Source organism: Diutina rugosa (assembly GCF_008704595.1).
Source record: "Diutina rugosa strain CBS 613 chromosome Unknown scaffold1_size794362, whole genome shotgun sequence".
Taxonomy (NCBI): domain Eukaryota; kingdom Fungi; phylum Ascomycota; class Pichiomycetes; order Serinales; family Debaryomycetaceae; genus Diutina; species Diutina rugosa.
The window spans coordinates 43,969-58,870 of record NW_022995155.1 but is presented as its reverse complement, the minus strand read 5'-3'; the positions used below and the strand labels follow the sequence as shown (position 1 = coordinate 58,870).

Genomic DNA, 14,902 nt, shown 5'->3' with positions numbered 1-14,902 from the left:
TTCATTTCATGTACTTAAACACCTATCTGAGGTAATCCCTAAGATACGACCCCAACTTGGTGGCGCCTTCCTCCAAAGCATCCTTCAAGACATCCAAATCTTGAGCATTACCTTGAAGCTGCAGAGCAAATTGCCTAGCCGACAGTTGAATATCCTGCAAGTTATAACTTCCCAGAGCGGTTCGGTTGTTTGCTTCGTCGGGTTCGCCAAAGTATGACAGAGACGAGATAGATTGAGCGCCGTTAAAGGCTTGTAACTTCTCTTGGGCTTCACGACGGGCGCCTTCGTCAAAGCGGGGGCCACGACCGAAGAACTCGTCCGAAGAAATACCTTTCTGAGTACCAAATTTGTTAGTGACCTCCCCAGTGTATTTGACTTCTTTGTATTGTTTTTTAGGCCCATTGGTATCATTGTCGCCATCAACCATACCGAAGCCAAGTCTTTGAAATTGTTGAGTGGTTTCTTGAATAGGAGCGGGTGAAGGGGATTCATCCTCCTCCTTCTTCGAGCCAAGAGACAACCCCTTTTTAGGGCCCGGGGCCGGCGTGGAGATAACGGGCTTAGGAGCAACCTCTTCCTCAGGTTTGTAACCCAATTCCTTCGCTCTTTCGGCTTCTTCCTTGGCCTGCTTCTCGAGAGCTTCAAAGTCAATTTCTTCTTTATTTTGACGTTTGTTGGCCAATCTCAGGGATCGAGGGCCATTACCTTTGGTGGAAAGAATCGACTTTTTGGGGGCATTGCTGCCACGATTAAGTCTAGCAGCCGCCGCGGTTCTGACGGGCTTCTTTGCAGGGAGGCTATCGGAACTAGCGTTAGGAGTCACCAGTTTCAGCGACAATGGCGACGCCGAGACAGGCTTGGTCCAGTTAGAAAAGAAGTCATCGGTGGAGTCGTTCAGATCTGATCCTCCTTCGGGAGCTGTGGTGATGTCGTCGAGAGTGATGGCATCAGGATGACGTTTGGCATCTTCCAAGGCCTTAGCCTTAAGTTTTTCCTTATACTTCAGAGCCACAGGGCTGGTGTACTTAGCCGTGGCGTCAACACCATTCAGCTTGTTGAAGAATTGAGACCCGCCATTCTTGCAAAAGTAATCCTTAGCCGCCTTGTTGCCACCAAACTTGAAGTTTCGAAGCTGGATACGTTGCCACGAGTCAAGGTTCAGCGACTTAACGAAGGTGATGTGAACACCCATGTTTCTGTGGACCGCCAGGCACTCGAGACAGAGGAAGACCCCAAACGGAATCGATGTCCAAGTCGGGTTACGATTGGGACAGTCAAAGCACACCTGGTTTGCAGGATCCTTCTTCAACCGGTCAAACACAAGCGCAGCCTCTTCCTTTGTGGCGATGGTATCGGACATGATCGCGTTAGCCACTTGAGCGTACGTGTTTTTAAGGAGTGATTTTCAAAGTGACTTGGGCGCGAATCATGTCTGACGGCACCAAGTGCAACTTTGTAGAACAAAATTTGAGTTGGGAAAGTTGGAGGGAAAACTTATAGGGAGATAGTCACTTGTTCTACATAAAGCAAAATCTAGACTAACAAAATTTCTCAGTCTTTCGAAAAAGATCAGGAAATTAGAGCATCGCCAAATCAACGCAAGCAAGCCCTTTTTTTTTCGGCTAAAAGAAAAACTGGACAACCGTGAAAAATTGCACGCAGAGAAGCCAGAATTTAATATTTCCGCGTGAAAACCTCACAGGAGCAATTGTGATGATCAAATGATTCTGTAATCCGCTTGCAATCACGCTAGGGCGAATACGAGCATAGTACGAAGTCGCAAATCCAACACCATTTACTTCAAAAATTATTTTTTGCACATGGGCGTGTGGTCTAGTGGTATGATACACCCTTAGGGTGGGTGTGGCCCTGGGTTCGATTCCCAGCTCGCCCCTTGTTTTTATCTTCAAGTTAGTTTTTTCATTCTCCAACTTGTTTGCCTATCACTGATGATCATTTTACGCTGAAATCAGTTGCAATCGTGTTGACTTCCCTTAGTCAGCAATGTACATGCATCATCATTGCGCACTAATATACTACTGTGTCACATGCGTTTTTGCGGAGGTCAAGGCTGGTGCGGGCCGTCGTGTTTCCATATTTGGTCACACTCATCTGCCAATCAATGCCAGAGCTGTCTTTGTCGGTTGTCCCCTTCGATGACCTGAACGTTATCCAACAGTTCATAGAGAAGGGACAAAAGCCGCAGCCGGCGCCTACACCTAGTGTCGCTACCAAACTCAAAGATGCAGTTTTCCACATTCCAGGTGTGCTGAGGTTTTTACCAGCGCCTGACCCTCAAAAAGAGTTGGAACAAGAGTTGTTGGCCCAGCGGAAAGCTGCGTCAAGCTTTCCTGAGTGGTATAGCACACTGTTAAAATTAGACGAGCTCCAGGGCAAAAATGAATGGAAGTTCACGGAAGAGCTGGACTTGTACGACAACGAACTTGTCCGTCGCCATCTCGAAGACATGAGAGCAGCTCGGGAACTGGGAAATACCAAATACCTCTTGTATCTTATCAGAACCCGATGGGTACGTAATTTGGGGAATATGGGGAGCATTGCATTATACAGACATCTGTTTGTCGGCACTAAAGTGTTGATTGAGGAGTACATCTCCGAGTGTCAGCGGTGTCTTGAGTACTTGTTGTCAAGTGGTGCCTCACAGGGAGACCTTGACGATCGTTATTTGCTTGGTATGCTCGTACAAACACGCAAAAACATTGGTCGTACTGCTTTGGTGCTTTCTGGTGGTCTGACATTTGGCATTTTTCATTTGGGAGTATTGTTGGCGTTGACCGAAGCTAATTTGCTTCCTCGCATCATTTCGGGGTCGTCGGCGGGGTCAATTATGGCTCTGATTCTTTGTTGTCATGATCAAGCTGACACCATCGAAATGCTTAAAAACATCACCCTGTATCGCTTTGATATTTTTGGAGACCTGAGTCACCCAAATCCTGAAGATTCCAAACTTCGGAATTTACTCAATATTGTATCTCACTTTCTCAAATACGGTACCTTTTTCGATACACTGGGACTTAAGCAAACCATGATTCATTTTGTTGGTGACCTTACCTTCAGAGAAGCCTATAACCGTACCGGCAAAATTCTCAACATCTCTGTCACTCCTGGTCTGATTCACGAACAACTGACATTGCTCAATTATTTGACGGCCCCAAACTGTTTGGTCTGGCTGGTGGTCTGTGCGCTGTGCCTGCTTCCAGGGGTGTTCCCACTGACTACAATTTACGAGAAGAACCTCAAAACTGGTGAGATTCAAGAATGGAACAACGATTTACTGTCGAAATACGTTGATGGCTCCGTTGATAACGATTTACCTATCTCGAGACTTTCAGAAATGTTCAATGTGGATCACATCATTGCTGTACAGGTCAATCCTCATGTAGCCCCTGTGCTTAATTTGAGTGTCAGTTCTGTCGGGGGTGAAATTGAAAACGAAACTCTGTACAAGTTGAAACGATTCCTCAATAACGCTTATGATTTCGTTGCCCTGGAGGCAATCCATTACTTTCAAGTGCTCAGCGAGTTGGACATTTATAAGAATTTGTCTAACAAGGCGATTGCCGTGTTATCTCAGCAGTACATTGGGGACATTACTATATTCCCCGAATTCAAACCAAATGATTTTGCTCAAGTGTTCACCAACCCAACTCCCGAGTTCATGATTGACTTCATCATTCGTGGTGCTAAGGCGGCTTGGCCTAAGCTTACGGTGATTAACAATCACTGTAGCGTTGAATTTGCACTCGACAAAGCCATTATTGAGTTAAGAGGTCGCATCATCACGCTGGCTCTGAGGCTTCTCATGGCTCCAGTTGATCTGCCCACACACCCACACCATCGGCATAGTAGATCGACTCAGGGTATCAGGGGAATTTCGAAGAACAAACTGTACCAAAGCTTGCTGGCTGAAGGTGGAAATGTGGCTGCTCGTGATGATATTGAAGTTCAGGATAAGCCCAGCGTGGTTCGTCGTAACACAACGCTGCTGCTTTCCACCAGAAAACGTTCCCGCTCTCAACAACCGAACAAAGGTTCGATAGTGTCCAACTCACTTAGGTCCAGTCCTCTGAAATTTCGCAATGGTTCGTCCATGACCAATTTGGCCCGAGAGCTCCTGAGAACAGCGTACGGGGAAGCTGATGACGGATACGAAGAGTATGAGCCACCACGGCTGATGCGTCATAGTCGAAGTCTGAGTTCGATGCTGAAACTTGCAGACCGCCTTCGAAGTAACTCTCCTCACCGTACCACACAAAGGATCCCATATCTTCACAATCCCTATTACGAGAAACTGGAAAAGACTTTCCGTTTGCATCTGGATTTGCCTCTGCCGCAAGGGTTGATGACCATGCCTAGTTCAACACGGTTAAAGAATCTGTACATTGGTCTCAATCGTCTTAAGGATGGACTGCCCCTGCCACACCCAGTACAAGATCAGGAGGCATTCCCACGGGGCCAAAGCGGGTTGAAGCTACCTGCCAATCGGCATTCATTTCATGACATGCTACTTGCTTCGGATGATGATACCCTGATTCAACCGTATGTGGGCGAGCAAGGCGTGAATGGTGGTTATGATTTCTACGGTCTGGTAGATATGTCGCAAGAGCCCTCCAAAAACTTGCGGTTCAAAGAACTGGCCGACACCGATTCTACCTCAAGCACTGACTGTGTTCAAACGAAGGATGGAGACGGCGAAACGACAGGCGAAGACACTACCGTGGGTGATGAGGACGAAGAAAAGGAAGAGGAGGACGATTTTGACGATTCAGGAGAAGAGGTGGGCGACATTTCTGAGTCAGATATACCTCGTCGAGTCATGATTTAACGAAATATATCATCTAGATCTATTTATCTTTGTTAGGGTTGAATTTTAAGCATACCGAGTTAACGCAGTGACGTTCGTCAGTAGGAGTTTTAAACCCTTCACCCCGGAAGATGTGGCCCAAGTGGCCATCACAGTTCAGGCACCGCATCTCCTCTCTGACCATGCCGTGAGAGGTATCCTTGTGAACGGTGAGTGCTCCCGGGATAGCCTCGTAGAACGCTGGCCACCCACAATGGGAGTCAAACTTGGTCAGCAGCTTATAGAGAGGTTGACCACAACCAACACACTCGTACACCCCCGTCTTGGTGGCGGGGGTGTGTGCGTACTCACCCAGACCAGCCGGCTCCGTGCCCAGCTGGCGTAAAACGGCGTATTGTTGAGGGCTAAGCGTAGTACGCCATTCAGCGTCGGATTTTTGTATCATTGTCCTCACGAGTACCCTGGAAGTGACGATGTGAAGAATCCGGGGGCGAAAGGCTTTTAACATTGCTGCGTCGCACTTGCAGTCGGTGGCGACGGCATAGCGACGAACTAAGGATCGAGTTTGGTTACCGGTGAGAGTAAGAAGTGATCTAAGATAAACTGTACATCGATCAGTGGATAGTATGCTACTGATAACCATCGAGGTATGTAGAAGTCCTGTATCTTAAAATGCACCATAAAGGTGACTATCTTGCCTAATCAAGCAGTGGAAAATGTCTTGCAATTATCTAATCTCTATCATTAACGCATAAAGTAGTTGAATTTGCCCAGTTGGTTTCTCGCCTTGTCATTGGTCTTGGTCTTCCAACGAAGCTCGATATCGAGCTCACGCGGGTTGTGCTCATTACGTCTCAGAGCAACACTACCTTCGATGGTGTCACCACGACGCAAGTCGAGCACTTGATCCATGTAGAACACAGTTTGCTTCCAGTGGGTGTATTGGTTGGCGGGCCCAGTAGGCAACTTGGTCGCCAGGTCCCCGGGGAAGAACGCATCCCACCACACGATGAAGGCGTGGCACAAGTCGGTGTCGATCGCTTCCAACTTGAACTTGCGGTGGAAGTTCAACTCTTCAAGGGTAACCGTGTTGATGTCAAAGTCAAAGAACTTGTAAGCGGAAGTCACAAGCGACTGATTGTCGACGGTGTCAACGAGGGGTTCCACCATCGCCACTTGCTTGAACGGCGAGTAGTCAAAACCATAGACGTTTTCCCAGTAGTGGATCTTTTCGTCCTTGTATTGGCCGTCTTCAATCCCGGCAATGTACATGTTGCACTTGTCGGGCAAGATAAGACCACCCTTCTTCAAGTACTTATCTCTGGCCCACAACACCGTGTCCAACATCAGCTCGTATAACAAGAAGTAACCCATCCATTCCAGGACAATGATGTCAACTTCCTTAACCGGCAACTCGATGTCTTCGAGCTTACCTTGTAGGAGAGTGATCTTGTTGCTGAACCCGTTGAGGTCGATGATCTCGCGGGCCTTCTCGATGATGTTGGACATGTCGACGGAGTACACGTGTTTGGCACCGGCCTTGGCGGCAAACATCAGGAGAATACCAGTACCACAGCCGACATCAAGCACAATCTTGTCCTTGAACAAGTGCTTGTTGTTGTACATCGCCAGACGGTACGAAAGCGTCCGCAGCGTGTCTTTGAGCATTTCTTCGTGGATCCCGAAGTGATCGTACGACGAAAAGTAATGTTGTTCACTGAAAGGGAGAGCTGCCTTGTCGGTAGCAGACAGGGCAGCATTATCAGTGGCGGGCAGGGCAGCTTTCTCGGGGGTGGACATGGTTAAAAGCTGATGTGTGTACTCAGTCGCGATGGCGATGAGCATCCCGGCCTGCGCGTACCGGACCTGCGACCACAGCGACGACTGCATCGGGCACACATAGACACAAACATAGGGCCATCTAGAACAATGCAAAAAATCGATTCAACCTGCTTGAAAAAAATAGGGTACGTTGACTTGGGGTTGACCACTACAAAAATATCTCATGCATATCTACCAACGGTCCAACGACTAATTCTCGCTCCAGCATACGAGAACATACGGCGTTTTACCAGAGTGTGGCGCCAAACTGTTTCGACCAACAGGGCGATTGGTTCATCGCCCCACCCCTGCTGTTGGCCTTTCTCGCGTCACTCGGGAGCGTGCATAAGGCTAACGAGTACGGCTAGACCGCCTGATTATCAGAGGCGACTGGGGTAGTATGTCCTAATCTGTCAAACTCGCTTATACGACCTCAACTTCTATGGTTAAGAAACCATGAATTAAAGTTTTAGGGAACGTCAAGCGAAACCCCCGATTCCCCTCCTCGCCATTCAGGTCGAGGCTTATCTTCTGGATGCTTATCTAATCAGCGCCTTGTGGAGCTCTATCATTTTTCACGCAGGGACCCGGGTCAATTACGGATAAGTTTACTGCGCCAAGCGATGATCCCCAACGAGAAGGGTCATACGGGCCAACTCAATGTCGCCGTATTAGCCTCTAGTCTTGGATCACGTTTTGTCGTAAGCCTCGCGTGTGTGTTGCTGTGCATGATGCTGCTGGGGACTCGCACGGCATTATCCAGAGCGTGGGGTACAGCTTGGGCCAGGGCACAAACCACAGCTCGTCGGAAAGCTATAAATATTCTGAAATCAACGCTTGTGATCAAGTATATGGCTAACAATGTTTTCTAAGAATGAGAAAGACATAACGGTTGTGAAGTCGGCTGGCTCGACGACTCTGATCGCTCGCCTGCGCCATCTGTTCTACGGCGACATTTCCATCGCCAACTCGAGAATTGTGTCATACGAAGATGGCAAGGAAGGCGAAGATTTTCAACTCAAGCGTGGTTTAAAGCTGAGACACGTGCAATTGATTGCCATTGGTGGTGCCATCGGTACAGGGTTGTTCGTTGGTTCTGGGCTGACGTTGCAATCGGGTCCGGCGGCGTTGTTTTTGGCGTTCGTATTCATGTCCCTGATTATTTGGTGTGTCTTGCAAATCATGGCGGAGATGATCACCTTTTTGCCCGTCCCCGGTAATGGTCCCATGGCGTTCGTCTATGACAATTTGAGTCCTCTGTTTGGTTTTGCCATTGGTTGGAATTATTGGTACGCGTTTCTGATGTTGGTTGCCGCAGAAGTTGTTGCTGCAGCCTACGTTATCGAGTACTGGATCAAGCTGGTTAACATCGCAGTGTGGATCACAATCATCCTTGCCGTGACATTGATCTTGAACTTCACATCAGTCAAATTCTTTGGTGAAGCTGAGTTCTGGTTTGCTGGTATTAAGATTATCACGTTGACCGGTTTGATCATTTTGGGTATTGTTTTGTTCTTTGGTGGTGGTCCTGACCAACACCATGTCCTCGGGTTCCACTACTGGAAAGTGTACCCTTTCCGCCAATTTTTCTACACCGGTAACGATGGAGAAATTGTGGAAGTACCGGGAGCCACGGGTCGTTTCTGTGCCTTCTGGAGAGCAGTCATCAAGTCTGGTTTTGCCTTTATTTGTTCTCCCGAATTGATCGCTGCCGCGGGTGGTGAATGTGAGAAGCCTCGCCACAATATCCCCAAAGCAGCTCGTCGTTTCATTTACCGGTTGATCTTCTTCTACTGCTTTGGTACCCTTGTGATTGGTGTCATTTGCGACTCTAAGGACCCGCGTTTGATGGGGGGCTCCTCGGATGCCTCTGCCTCGCCCTTTGTTCTTGGTATTATGAATGCCGGTATCCCCGTGTTGAACCACATCATCAATGCCGCTATTTTGACTTCGGCTGCTTCAGCAGGTAATTCCTTCTTGTTCACGGCTTCGAGAACCATGTACTCGTTGGCTGACAGAGGATTAGCGCCCAAGATCTTTACCAAAGTCAATCGTTGGGGTATTCCCTACTTTGCTGTCGCAGTCTCGTCTTTGTTTGGCTTCTTGTCGTACCTTAATGTGTCGAATTCCTCGGCCTCGGCGTTCAACTGGTTCTCCAATATTTCCACCATCTCGGGCTTCATCTCCTGGATTGTGGTTTGTTTTGCGTACCTTCGTTGGAAGAAGGCCATCACCTACAACGGCTTGGATGACCGTGTTACCTTCCGTGCTAAGTTTACGCCGTGGATCGCTTACTGGGCCATCTTTTGGGTTTCGCTCATCACCATTACCAATGGTTTCATGACGTTTTTCAACTTTAACGGGGCTGATTTTGTTGCTGCTTACATCACGTTACCCATTGTGGTATTCCTTTACGTGGCTCACCGGCTCTACACCGTCTTTTATCTCAAGGAAAAGCGTTGGTTGACTCCCATCAATGAGATCAGCTGTTCCAACGGCTTGGATTTGGTAGAAGAAGAAGATGCCAATACGCCGTTACCAGTGGCCAAGAACTGGATTCAAAAAATTTGGTACTGGATCGCGTAAACCTACACTTATTTCAATTCTTGTTTGTGCCCGAGCTATGGGCGATTCGCCATGCCCTTCTGTTCGACTTGTATACAGACGCTGTATGGCTGGATACGTTAAATCCTGGATTAAAGTCTCCATAAACTAACTAAATACAAGTTACAATTCTTTAGCTTCCGCCACAACATTCTCAAAGCCCCCTAAGTTTTCCGCCATCAATTCAATGGCAGCGACCACCACTGCTTTTTCCTGTTCCAGTAATTTGCCCTGGCATTCCACTTTCATCAGCTCGCGCGTTCCATCGTTCCACAATTCATGCATGAAGGTCAATTGGACCGAGTCAACGTTGCGAAGGGCGAGGTAACTGACAAGACGAATCCACTTACGTTGCGGTTCGGAGTCTACGCTCAAAAAGTGGCATTGGTTTTGCCACCACGACCAGAACTTCCGCCAGTCGTTACCGTTCCCATAAATGAAGAGAATGGTTTCTCGGAGTTCGGGTGACATGACTTTCCCAGCTTCCCGTAACTGGTATGTGATAAGCTCAATGATGTCTCGTAAACGGTTTGTAGCAACGGGAACACCCAGAGTGTACATTTTCTTGGCCAATATTTGCTTAACGCCTTCGGGTCCATCATTTGCTTGCTCGATGAGCGCATCGATTGTAGAGCCAACCACAGGGTCGTAGCTGACCACTTGGTAGCACATACGGACAAGGAGCCACACCATCATAGAGTTAGTCAAAACCAAATTCGGCTCGCTAAAACGGAATAGACGGGAAATGAAAGTCGAGGTCTCGGCAAGTAAATATTCGCCAAACTCACGGCCTTCAGTAGCGGGATTGGCATCGATTGCAAAGCGCATAAGTCTAATGAGATCGCGTTCAGGGTTCTCAGTGCATCCCAAACGAGAATGCTTTTGGTATAAAACATCCACAACGCTTTGGTATGGGATGAGGGTGGGTCGCACCAAGTGGACATCGCGGTACGCACGGAACTTCAAATTAAAGTCGGCCGACAGAGGCGAAATATTGTTGAAAGTATCGTCGAATTCTTCGACAAGATGTTCAAATTGTGTCAGTGAAACGTCTGACTTCGAAGTCGCGGCTATGCGATCGAACGTCGTTTGTAAGTTGGAATTCACTTGAGGGTGACTTTCGGTTGACATGTTTCTGGTTTGAGCAAATCTCGTCATTGCAAACCTTGTGACGGTGTGATATCTCCGAATTCCAAAGAAAATGTCGTCGCTGGGAGCTTTGGGTTCCTTCGCAAAATCAGGAACGTATTTGTGTTTGTCCTCCTCAGTGCAATACAACTCTTCAAGTAATAATTCTTCTCTTCTCTGGGGAGTCAACATGTGTATCTCTAACGATTTTATAGTAGCCACAACCCACAGATTTGCCAGCTTCCCGTAATCGTTGTCGGTAGCCATGGGCCCCTTTCTCGCTCTTCGAAGCATCCGACGCCGCTGTTTTGGTGAAATTGCGGAGCTGACCATCCCTTCAATATTGGGGATCTCGTCGTGGGTATGCTTGATGTAGGATCGCAATTCTTGAGCGGCCTTGTAAATGTGTTTCTCCAGCTTGCCACTGCCAATAACCACATACTCCAATTCAGACTGATTTGAAGGATGCATAGCGTGCTCAGAATCGAGTTCTTTCAAATCGAACAATACTAAATCGGTCATGCCGTAATCGTGAGCCATCAAGTTGAGAAATTCGGGGACAACTTTAGCAGCGCCTTCAGGAAGGGGTGGAAGCTCAATAGGCTTTGCCGCCTTGGGTTCCAGGGCAGAGTTGTCTCTGAGGTACCAGGGGAGACCCCCATCGTTTGCTGGTGAGGTTTTGTTCAGGTCGGGAGTCGGCGATGCCACTTTGTTCTTGGTGTCATCACTGATACATCGCATCGAAACCAACGATGGCAATAGGCGGGGCTGCGACCTCAATGGTAGGGTGAACCTTGGTGTCCCTGTCGAAAGCTGGCGAGGCCGCATGGCTGAAGGGTTGTCGTCAATGTGACTAGGCTAGTAGAGAATTTCGCGCTGCGTCTAACAAGCTGAACTTTCACCTTGACCCCATGGTTGAGATCGCGTTATATTGGATTCTACGATGACAAACTTGGTAAAAAATCAAGTGGCAGTAGATCATAGGCTGCGCTTATGAATCTACATATAATTACTTCCATCTTTTCGCTGTGTCTACCGCTGTTGGTTGTTTTGAAAAGATTCTCATTTTCCTAATTGATCTAGATGGGCACCGAATGGATAAATCTCGATGAAAATTTACCTTATCGTTTTTGTTCGATGTTGATCACTTCATCAAGTGCGTCAGAGTCTTTCTCAACTTAATAGCCCCAAAGAAGAAATGTTCACCTCAATAACGTAAATATATTTTTGTGGATTCTGATTTTTTGATATCGAGGGCCAATGGTCCAGTGGTAAGATGCCTCCTTCGGGTTGATTCTCGAACGTCTCAGACGTGAAATTGGAGGAGATCCCGGGTTCAATTCCCGGTTGGCCCCGATTATTTTTTCCCCCGTATTTTCATTAAGTCTACAGTGATGGGCCAACGGTCTCTTTATTTGATGATATTTATCCGTCTCTATACACCGCTTGATACTTGACACCTGAGAACGACATTTGGTGGATGCAAACCCATACTCAACTTTCGCCGCATATCATTGTCAGAATATTCTATACGACTGCACACTCGAATAAATTCCATATTCGTTTGCCCTTCCCAATTGAACAGCGGTAATTCCGTTACATTCAAGGCCAACACTCGTAAGCTTTGACTTAAACGATAGTCTTTGACGAGGACATCAGTTAGTATTTCCAACACCTCCAATTGATCCATGCTTTGTAAGCACGTCAAATCAACTTCAGAAGGGCCTTGTAATGTCAATTGTTTCAATGTTCGAGGAAGCAAATCCAAGTCCCTATAACCATAATTCATATCGAGGTATTTGAGCTGTGGGAACCACTCGATTATGCCGGAAGAAAAGCATTTGAGTTGGGTCACCAAAGGCCATGGGCCACCATCTAGGGAGGGTGACGTACGATCGAGCTTGATATCACGAATCGTATTTGGAAGTTTGGCGTACCTTAACAGTGGCGTATCACTCAAATCGACAAATTCTGCTGGTGATGTAATAGTGACAAAACTCAATCTCAAATTGTCCGACATTCTGACCAGCTGAAGGTTTGGGTGTGTGATGCTTATCAGTTCAAACTCGTTATCCTCTAAGTAAAGTTCTCTTAAATTAGGACAAGCGTCAATATTAATATGACGTAACTTGCAACAGGTCACATCAAGATTCAATAGCTTCGGCGAGGGTGGTAAATGAAGCTCCCCTAATGATACAGTGAAAGCAAGCTTCATGAGATTTTCATAGGGGATATTGCTGGGAACAATTCCATCAGAAACCTCCAAATCTTCAAGCATCGGAAGTTCAAGTCTCACTGGTAATTCCGCGGTAAAGTTAAGTTGAGTCAATCTGTCATGTTTCAATATATCACCAATGTAATCGATCACGGAAAAAAACTTCAAAAAAGGGAAGAAATGATTTAGGTCAATCTTGTGTGCGTCGAATTCACCGACTTGAAGATGTGTGATCGCATGGCCGATAGCATAAGGAGAATCCAACATTCCAAACCGAGGAAGAAAATCTTGGCTCATTTCAAGCAGATTTACAGCCAATTTCTCGATAGTCGGTGGAGTTCGTGACCAACTCCATTGCCCAGATATCCTCAAAAGCGACACAGTCGGTGCTTTCTGCAAGATATCCTCCACATCGACAGTAGAGTGCGTAACATCTAAGATCTCAAGAAAGTAAAGTTCGTCAGGACAATTCAAGCGAATTTTGCACGCCATAAGGTGTAGTTCTCTTAGTGATGAAGGCAAACTTAATGGTTCTAGCTGATCAACTAAGAACAATTTGAGAACTCTAAGTTGAGATAAATGTTGAACATCCCACCTTATGGTCCTCTGTCGGTGGTCATTGCAAACTGACAAATGGATTAAGTTCTCGAAAAACACCTGATTACCCAAATCGCCTCTGAAGACTTTGACTTTCGACGCAATGGGACCTAAATCAAGTTTGGGCACTGTTAGCAATATAACAGACCGCACCTTCGGACTTGTAAGGATATTTATGAGTTTCTTATTCTGGAAAGATGGATCTGACATGAACTGATACAACGAGTCTGACATTTCATGGTAAAGCAGATTAGATTTTACAATGACTTCGATATTCGAGAAGTATAACATTAGGTCATCAATCTCCCACGGGAATAGCATCGTGTCGGGGTCATGAGTTGTTCCAAATGCCGTTTCAAACCGGTCTCCAGTAAACATGATCGGTTTGTTATTAAAGTGAATCTCCACACGTAGTGGAAAAGATGCAGTGTACTCAGCCAATGGGATCCCCTGATTCGACCTCCGCAACGCTCTGTTCAAGGCAATCTTCAGCGAGAGGTCTAGGTGAAGCCACAATGACCCGATAACGGGAGCCAATGCCATTGCTTCCATGACACATGTTGCGGTCGCACCTATGATAGTGAGATCAGTGTTGGGGGTGAACCGCGCTTTGAAATCAAACAATCATCTTTGAGCGCAAAACTAATGCTTTTCAAAAGGTTAACCTGGGAATTCAAATATACTATCCCACTATAATTAAGAGGGTGTGATCAATGATGAATAGCTGATTAATGTAGAGGTGTATCTTCATCGCCTTTTAAATATGCCAAAAGTAACGCTGAGTTCGAGTACTCCTGAAAACTTGATAGTGAATACTCGTCAGAGCGTGATGAAAGAGAAGCGTCTTTCGTATTGGATGTTCAATCTGATTTTACATGGGATCAAATCACTAGGTGCATCTTAGACTTTGGCGAGTGAGATGCGCGGAGCTGATCCACTTTGGGAGAAAAACAAGTCTCGACCCTGTAGGCGAAGTATGTACGAATTAAATTAGGTGCGCCGGTCCACGGCTCGGTTATACAGCGCGCTTTATCCGGCGCTGCTGTTTTAACCGAATCGCGCCGTCATACTTGCCCACGTTCACTTGAGGCAGACAAACACGTCGGTAAACAGCAACGAACCTTATTTTCGATTTCAATACACGAATTGTTCGCCTCGATCGTTTTTTTTCCCGAGGCAGTTGGATAGGTGCAGGATAACCCTTATTGTGCTTGAACCCTGGTGTACGCCCTTGCATGGACGCGCTAGTTTGATTGCACCGCCCATAAGAGAAGCAAGTTTTCCGCCGTTGAAAACTTTGCCAGCGCCAACTGCTTTTAAGACAACCCCAACAATGCAGTTTCACTTCCTTGCCACTGTTGCTTTGATCACCCTGGTGGTGGCGGCAAGCCCCATTGCTCAGCACGGCACCCCGGAGGTGCCTACGAGACTGGAGGAGTTCACCGATGTGCTACAGGAGGTCGCTGAAACCATCAAGACGTCGGTCAAGCGCATTATCACGTTGACCCCTTGATACAGCTACGATGAGCCCTTTTCTATTTTTGCATACGCCATGGCGCCTTTATTTGGCGCCTTCTCCCATCCCCATCCATCACGACAAAACGAATTTGCATGAGCATGATTCCAACTACATAGTCATGCCTGGTTACTGAATATAAACCACTCAATGAACGAAACGAAACGATACATCTCGAGCCATCGCACTAGTAGTG

The 14,902-nt window shown here is 47.0% G+C and overlaps 7 protein-coding genes across 7 annotated transcripts; 2 read left to right on the top strand and 5 right to left on the bottom strand. All coding sequences in view use genetic code 12, as the record gives it.

The window, feature by feature from the left end:
• Positions 1-22: 22 nt before the first annotated feature.
• Positions 23-1,360, bottom strand: GLO3 (ADP-ribosylation factor GTPase-activating protein; the record flags this gene model as incomplete). Its single annotated transcript, XM_034156079.1, has 1 exon — positions 23-1,360. The coding sequence occupies one exon, from the start codon at positions 1,358-1,360 to the stop codon at positions 23-25; it is 1,338 nt and encodes a 445-aa protein (XP_034011582.1).
• Positions 1,361-2,122: 762 nt separating this feature from the next.
• DIURU_003328 (uncharacterized protein) lies at positions 2,123-4,846 on the top strand (the record flags this gene model as incomplete). Its single annotated transcript, XM_034156078.1, has 1 exon — positions 2,123-4,846. One exon carries the CDS (start codon positions 2,123-2,125, stop codon positions 4,844-4,846), a length of 2,724 nt encoding a protein of 907 aa, XP_034011581.1.
• A 19-nt stretch (positions 4,847-4,865) lies between these two features.
• On the bottom strand, positions 4,866-5,270 carry DIURU_003327 (peptide-methionine (R)-S-oxide reductase; the record flags this gene model as incomplete). Its single annotated transcript, XM_034156077.1, has 1 exon — positions 4,866-5,270. One exon carries the CDS (start codon positions 5,268-5,270, stop codon positions 4,866-4,868), a length of 405 nt encoding a protein of 134 aa, XP_034011580.1.
• Positions 5,271-5,569: 299 nt separating this feature from the next.
• HMT1 (protein-arginine omega-N methyltransferase) lies at positions 5,570-6,625 on the bottom strand (the record flags this gene model as incomplete). Its single annotated transcript, XM_034156076.1, has 1 exon — positions 5,570-6,625. One exon carries the CDS (start codon positions 6,623-6,625, stop codon positions 5,570-5,572), a length of 1,056 nt encoding a protein of 351 aa, XP_034011579.1.
• Positions 6,626-7,507: 882 nt separating this feature from the next.
• On the top strand, positions 7,508-9,232 carry DIURU_003325 (uncharacterized protein; the record flags this gene model as incomplete). The annotated part of the gene is made up of 1 exon (XM_034156075.1): positions 7,508-9,232. The coding sequence occupies one exon, from the start codon at positions 7,508-7,510 to the stop codon at positions 9,230-9,232; it is 1,725 nt and encodes a 574-aa protein (XP_034011578.1).
• A 141-nt stretch (positions 9,233-9,373) lies between these two features.
• Positions 9,374-11,206, bottom strand: DIURU_003324 (uncharacterized protein; the record flags this gene model as incomplete). The annotated part of the gene is made up of 1 exon (XM_034156074.1): positions 9,374-11,206. The coding sequence occupies one exon, from the start codon at positions 11,204-11,206 to the stop codon at positions 9,374-9,376; it is 1,833 nt and encodes a 610-aa protein (XP_034011577.1).
• A 607-nt stretch (positions 11,207-11,813) lies between these two features.
• On the bottom strand, positions 11,814-13,742 carry DIURU_003323 (uncharacterized protein; the record flags this gene model as incomplete). The annotated part of the gene is made up of 1 exon (XM_034156073.1): positions 11,814-13,742. The coding sequence occupies one exon, from the start codon at positions 13,740-13,742 to the stop codon at positions 11,814-11,816; it is 1,929 nt and encodes a 642-aa protein (XP_034011576.1).
• Between the last annotated feature and the right edge of the window lie 1,160 nt (positions 13,743-14,902).